This window comes from Cylas formicarius, unplaced genomic scaffold, assembly GCF_029955315.1.
Source record: "Cylas formicarius isolate icCylForm1 unplaced genomic scaffold, icCylForm1.1 PGA_scaffold_4__25_contigs__length_36172078, whole genome shotgun sequence".
NCBI lineage: Eukaryota > Metazoa > Arthropoda > Insecta > Coleoptera > Brentidae > Cylas > Cylas formicarius.
Genome location: NW_026844334.1, coordinates 25341264 through 25348387, shown reverse-complemented (window position 1 = coordinate 25348387; position 7124 = coordinate 25341264). Strand labels below are relative to the sequence as shown.

General features: G+C 34.0%; 1 protein-coding gene across 2 annotated transcripts in view; it reads left to right on the top strand.

Moving 5' to 3' along the window:
• The first annotated feature begins 3583 nt into the window (after window positions 1-3583).
• LOC132700530 (proto-oncogene tyrosine-protein kinase ROS) overlaps window positions 3584-7124 on the top strand; it is a 61270-nt gene continuing 57729 nt past the window's right edge. The window contains exon 1 of one of the 2 annotated variants that reach the window (XM_060667909.1): window positions 3584-3848. In XM_060667909.1, coding sequence (XP_060523892.1) covers window positions 3714-3848 — 135 coding nt within the window. In that variant the 5' untranslated portion in view covers window positions 3584-3713. The remainder of the gene's footprint in view (window positions 3849-7124) is intronic. The other variant, XM_060667910.1, reaches the window with a different exon arrangement.

Below are 7124 nucleotides of genomic sequence, written 5' to 3'. Positions count from 1 at the left end.
TAAACATTCGCTCCGCTGGTGACAAGTAAACTCGTATGTCAAATGCCGTCAGCTTGGTGCATAATATAGTATTAAAATCTTTCTCTTTTGATTTTATTTATAAACATTTTTTTTAATAGAGGTAAATTACTTTACTACACTTTTGCACCTCCCCTTGGATGAATGAGATAAAGATACCCTAGGTAATAATGATCGTGTGAAATACGATTAAGGCAAACTGTCAAAATTATGTTTCTGTGAGGTGGTGCAAAGAATGAACAAAAAAAATCTGACCAAAACAATATTCGTTAACATATTCTTTTTGATGAGTAAAATTTTCGTGAATCTTCTGTCGAATAAGTAGGTTGTTTAGAAATTTAGTTTTTCTCCAAATGAATATTTTGACTTACTAGTATTCTTATACTTAGTATCTAAATCGAATCAACAACGGTGTAGAGTTTGTAGAATTTAAATTTGCGATCTACTTACAAATTCGAACATATTTTAATTATACGCATATAGCTCATATATATATTAGATTGAGGTACTTTTCTTAATAGCATTGAGCGCTGCCCACCGTTTCTTGTAAATAACATTCTATTAAACATAATTTATCTAATTCTATTAACACATTCGTTGCGCTGAGACGTTAGACGATATCACTTAAATCTTGTCGGCTCCTGTATCGAATTAGTAGACTGTCTGAACCGTTAACTACCCCTTAATTAAGGGTTACATATGAAACAATTAGGAGGACGATTCTAATATTTACCGGACAGGAAACGGACAAATGAGGAATTTCAAATCAACCACGGGGTTCATTTAAGTCGGTTTTCAGTGCATCATCGCTGACGGCTTTAACAGCACTGTACTCATTTTTTTGTGGCGTGTTATTCATGCTTTGAGATAATATTTATGATAAAATTACTATCAAAGAGTTAAGAAAGTTTGCTTGTCTTGTCGTTGTAATCAAAATTTTCGAAAGCATCTTCACTAAATCTCGGCAACGGTAGATGGTACGAGAACCCCATTAGTACAGTTTTTTTTTGTTACTGCGTAACGGAACTGAATTAGCCATAACTCAGGAAGCGTGTGAACCACAAAATATGAGCCCAATACGACCACGGGAAGTCTAATTTTGCATACATTTTTCTTCTATTTTCGTGCCACACTAGAAAGTATCTACTAAGTGTCCGAAATTTGCAGTTGGGGGTGAGATTTGGCAAAGAGGTAGATATCGTTCCTTATAGAACATTTATTGAAATTAAGCGGGATCACACAATTAGAAGTATATTTAGAAATTCGAAGAAACGTTGATTGGTGCTCGAAAAAAATCTTCCGTGCTTGTGCGCGAAACTTGCAGCTATTGACTTCAAATTCGGCAGGGAAGTTTTTTTGTTCAAATGATAAAATATTTTGGGTTGTTTTGGGTTCCTGACAAAAAAAATATTTTCTCGAAAACTATTTCCCCTAGCGGAAAAATTCTTGAACCGGAAACCGTTGGAGGTCCGGGGGTATAACTTTATTTCTGGATTTTTTTCTGTAGAAGCTGCGTCGGTTATGAAACAAAAAAAGTCCCTGAAAATTGCCTATTTCGAGGATAAATTATTAGTCGTAAATGAAAAATCGTAAAGATTTTGTTGGAAAATATGTTTTTTTTTTAATTTCAAAATTTTTAAATAACTTTGAAGTTAAAGGCGGTTTTGTAGAGGACGAAGCGCGTATACTCGATTTTTTAATGAAAATTTACAAAGAAATTGGGCATCAAAAATTTCAATTGCAAAATATCTCTTCCTTATTTTCACTAAAGTTAAAAGAAATTCATTTTTAATTGTGTGACGTAGCATAACTTGTAATCACGCCAGTTTATTTTGAGTTACTAATAACTCATAATATGTAGTAATAAATAGTCTCGTTCATTTTACGCTTTTTCATTCACTGCTAATAATTTATCTTCGAAAAAGGCGGGAGGGAATTTTTGTTCCATAACATAAGGCATCATCAACAACTGAAACAATTAAGAAGTGAAGGAAGGAAAAAATAAAATCTCTATTGCAACAAATACTCAAAATCGTTTTTCTTTAACTGACGCGGCTCAGGCGCAACTCGCTAAATATAATATAATATAACTCTGAACTTTAGCAGATGTTAAAAAGTTCCATTTTCTTGCGTAAGTGGGACAATGCAAAACATATAATGAAATCACAGTAAGTATCTTTGGCTCTCCCAAGAGGTCTCTACAGGAAAACATATTATTTTTAAATGTTATCGTTCTTATGATTCGTTTTTGGGCAATCACCTCCCCGATTTGCCCGATTGTCACCCCAAGCGACCATAACATAGTGTGCAGTTAATATGTGCATAATAAAAGGATGGATTATTATTTAGTCATCAATACGAATTAGAAAAGGGAGCGACCCCAAAACGCTGCCCTGTGGTACACCTCTATCAATTACAAGCCACACTGAATGAAATTCATGTCGCCCCCGTCTTAGAGTCACTCTCCGCATCCGTCCCCCCAAATAAAGGATAATCAACGAAAAGAAAAACCCCTCACTCCATATATAATAAATAATTAGCAAAGGAAAAGATATTTTGTAATTTTTTAGCATTATATTTAGTTTTATTTGCTACTCTTAGTAAGGATTTGGCCCTTCACTAGGCTGAATAACTGCCTCATTGCATAAGCTCCGCACCCCTGTGGTGTTGATTTTCTTTACAAGTTATTACAAATTAAAATTTTTTGTATTGTATTTTTAATTTTTTCTATATAACGAGATAGATTTTGAAGACAGCACAGAAGCATATACTGGCTGAAAATAAAATATCGGCATAAAAATGTGGAAATTATCCCTATACTCAAAACTTCTTAGGTGTCCCACTTTATCTTGGGTTCAGTATACAGTGTGTTTCAAAAAACGTTCCTATGTTTTAGGGCAAATAGAATATTAAAAAATTACGTTAGTTTGGTTAATAAACATGTTTTCGACAACGGCAGATGCCCTATAAAAGGTGTCCTGAAAAATGTTTTTTCCATTGTTTCTCAAACCTTGTAGATTATACTGCAGAAAAAATTAAAAATTTTTGGATGTGACCTTCGCTTGAGGGGATCCCCAAACTTTTTTTGAACAAATAAAATATTTTTGAAACTAAACAAAACTAAACAGGTTTTCATAAAAAATGTATTTAAAGTAAAAAAAAATGGCTGCCCAATTCATAAATTATTTTAAGTAATTTTCATATATGAGAACCAACTATCTTAGATAATAATAATGCAAGATTTTTTTACAGAGCCTTCTGAAGGAAGCGTTTTCAGAAGCCCTAGAAATTAGCGGAGCAAAAAACATCGTGCATATTATATTTTGCAAATGACGCTTCTCACGACGTTTAAAAGACAAGGGGTTGGTCTAGCCGTTTCAATTCGCGGCAACACCCTCAAAAAGTACCGGCCCTCGTCCCATCTAATTGCCCCAAAACGGAGGAAGTGGTTATAAGCATTGTTTGACAACGTAATTACTTTTTGTATGTTATGCACTTGTCGCGGTAAGTACAGTGGGGGCGGTCCCTAACTCTTCGCGTTCTCCTACTCTCGTCGACACCGCGGAACGCGCCTCAGTCAATTCTTTAACTACGTTGTGGGCAGCTGTTAAATTAGCGCGCTCTTTTCAAGCCCGGTTTAAACTGACGGTTAACGAGATGTTTTTCGGTTAGCGAAATCACATTTTCGCTGGAAAATGAACAAGATTTACAGGATTTGCGTTGTCCTAGTGATCTGTTTTGTGAAAAGTATTCTTGGGAACATCGATTATGTTTACGAGGACGTCAAGTCAAAGGTTGAACTACAGTGCGTTCAACATTGCCCCTTGCAGGTAGGAAACAACAAAATGTTGAGAGCACTATAAGTCTAAATCGATGATATCTGAGTCAATGATATTGAGCGCCATACATTCGAGCTACAGGTGTATGTTGCGTGCTTTATATTTTGGTCTATCGACGTCGTCGGCAGCAAAGCGTGAACACCACCTGTGCCTAAGTCCATCATAATACATTACCAAGTACCTACAAAAATAATGTCACATTATAAAGTTAGGATTCATTGAACTGACTAGGTACCGGTTAGGCTCCTTTATTGCTTTGGCGCCATCCGTTGGAAATGAAAGTATTAAGACGCTCATCAAACATACTTACACTCAAAGGAACTTAAAACTTTATATCCGCTGTGGAGGAAGCGGTCCGGCATAAGATTAGCCAGAGAAAAAATTGTGAAGTTCACATCAGCATCAGCAAATTGGACATTCCAGCATGTTCGCTGACTGCATGGTAATTTTCCCAAAACAAAAGTTAATTATTTCTTCGTTTTGCCGGGTCATTTAATATATTGAAAAACTAGATACCAACAAGGTTCACAAAATTTGACTTACATTTGACCCATAGCTAACAAAAGTATATAGGTAAATGGAATAATTTAACGTCACCTTAAGTTCCTAACTCTGTTGTTACTTCCACAGTACTTATCGGAGCTCCATCCAGTTGTAACTCGACTCAAAACTGGCAGAAGATTTTTACAGGAATTTTGTTTTATTTTCAACTCCTAATCATTTAGCTGCAGAAACATATATGATGTATGACATTGAAATTACACCCGGTACGTGTAAATATATATTTTAGGAAGTAGTTGGGATAAATGTAAATATAAACAAATCTACGAGTATTCAAAGCGATTCTTAAAAAGTTAATAGTTAAAAGAAGTGTTAGGTATATTAGTTTATCGGAGAATGATTTTAATAAGTGTAGCGATGTGTGGTGTGACTTTGTCTTGCCGAAAGGTCAAACATTGCGGTTAATACTGTTATGGCAACAAAAAGGAAATTATAATGTCGCATTGCTGAAAATATTTTAGTTTGAAAGAATAACAGTGCTTATATCAACAACCTAATTTTTAGCGTTGTGTTGGGATGTTGAAAATATTCATTTTAGATTACGATGCCCGCAATGGCACTTCCGTAGTCAACTACGCAGAGTTCCTCAATTAAGTATGAAATCGCTTTTATGCAAGTCTGATTTTGGAATTAACCGGGAAAGAAAATTTGTGGCCGGATTAAGCATAACTACGTTTTGCTAATAATGTAATTCTTAATATAAAATCAATCTTGAAGTCACATGTTAGTGTAATTTTTTTTGGCATCTGTTTCAATCATCCCGACCAGGACTAGCCAGAAGTACTCATAACCTGGTTGAGCCAAACAAACCATCTACAAGGTTAAGTTAGGAATCGCAAAACGGCAAACAGCTCAGGATGAGATGAAATGAGATCCAGAAGACACTTTGAATAGTTCTCGAATGAATCAGCATGTAAGCCAAACAGCGGCAAACGTGTGTAGATATTCAAAGTGTTGTGAATAATATAAATAATCGTGGTTTATTTCAAGCACCGAAACCAACTGCAAAAATAAACTAATAAAATCTGTTAAGGCGAGTTGTTCCATACTCGCGGTGTTTGTTAAATACGATCGCAACAAATAATTATATTCATTAAATAGAACACTGCAAATATCCAAACATTTTTCTTATTGGCGTTTTTTAATAATATAAAAATGGTCACAGCGAAAATGGCTAGAATCATGCCAATGCCAATTTAAAAAAACATCTTAAAAACTGACATTTTCAATTAAGAAGAAAGAAGAAGAAAATTTGTTAGGAAAAAATGAATCCGAAATGCGATTTTGTTCACTAATTTCAACCTCGGTTTTAATTGAACACAAAAATTAGTTTGTATACATGTAATAAGCAACTCTCTAAAGACACGTGTGAATCAACTCTTAAGATAGCTTAAAGCAAAATCTAGTAGAATATAGATCTTATAGTATTTTTTCGAAAACTTAAAATTAACGCAATTACAGAGTGTAATATTTTTTTAATTAACTTCATAATTATTTTTCTAGTTTCCCTTTAATGTCTTAGGTGCCAATGAACCTAAGAAAATGTTATGAAATTGGTTGCATATATATATATATATATATATATATATATATATATATATATATATATATATATATATATATATATATATATATATATATATATACAAACTTCAGTAGTATTGTCTCTGAAATTTTAATTTTTTAAGCAGGTGCTCTCGCCGCACTTCCAAAATTCCAAATCTAACATATTTTTAAGATTAGATGTTCACAAAAAACTATGAATCGATTAAACTAATTGATTTGCACTCGTATTACGTTTTTAGTAAGTTTTAGATAAGCGCTAAACGCCATAAAACACATTAAAATGTATTTGAAGATTATCAAGTTACTGACCGATGACCATCGCCTATAAATAACATAATAAATAAGTTAAAAGAACTGAAACTACGATATCTACTTCGAGTACACTTTCAAATTTTCTATTCAACGCATTGATCTGCAGTGGAATGCCCAAATTTTAGGCCCACTTTTCGCGTTTAAAGCGATTGGCACAGGAGTTGACTAACACGATAAATTACAATGAAAGCTAAAACGGTTTTAAGGTCGCCCATTAACATCGAGTTAAAGTGTTTTGTTAATAATTGTTTAATAAATGTATCTCTATTGGAGAATGAAGGATATACACTCTTTTATTAATAAACGCGCCAAATGAAAATTGTCACTAAACAACTTGAATGAATTGTTGTTACAGCATAATTTCACGACCGTTTCGTGCATTTTACACGTTGTTGCAGAAAAACAATTTACGATTTTCGTTCTCGCTTTAGCCAAGAAGCTCAAAAAATATTTAATTTGTTATGTTTAAAATACACCATTCTGTTTACACATTTTGCGTTCCACTGTAAACAAAGTTATCAAAAACAGGCCGATATTTGGAAACGTTCAGAGGCCTTCTGTTTTAGGCTAGTCTGTAATCGTGCCAGCCACCGTAATTAAATTTGAAAGATAAATTGCGGCGTTGATGATGATAGACAAGTACCACCACTCCAGCGTCGTTTGACATACGAGTACCTGCCGCCCTCAAGTGGTTAACTGTTACAAAGCCGTATTCTACGTCTAGGGATTATTCGAGAACATTTTTAGATTTTAATAACGCAACCATTAAGACCCTTTTGGTTAATTTACTCGGTAGCTTAATAGTGTGTCAAATTACTATGTCTCCCT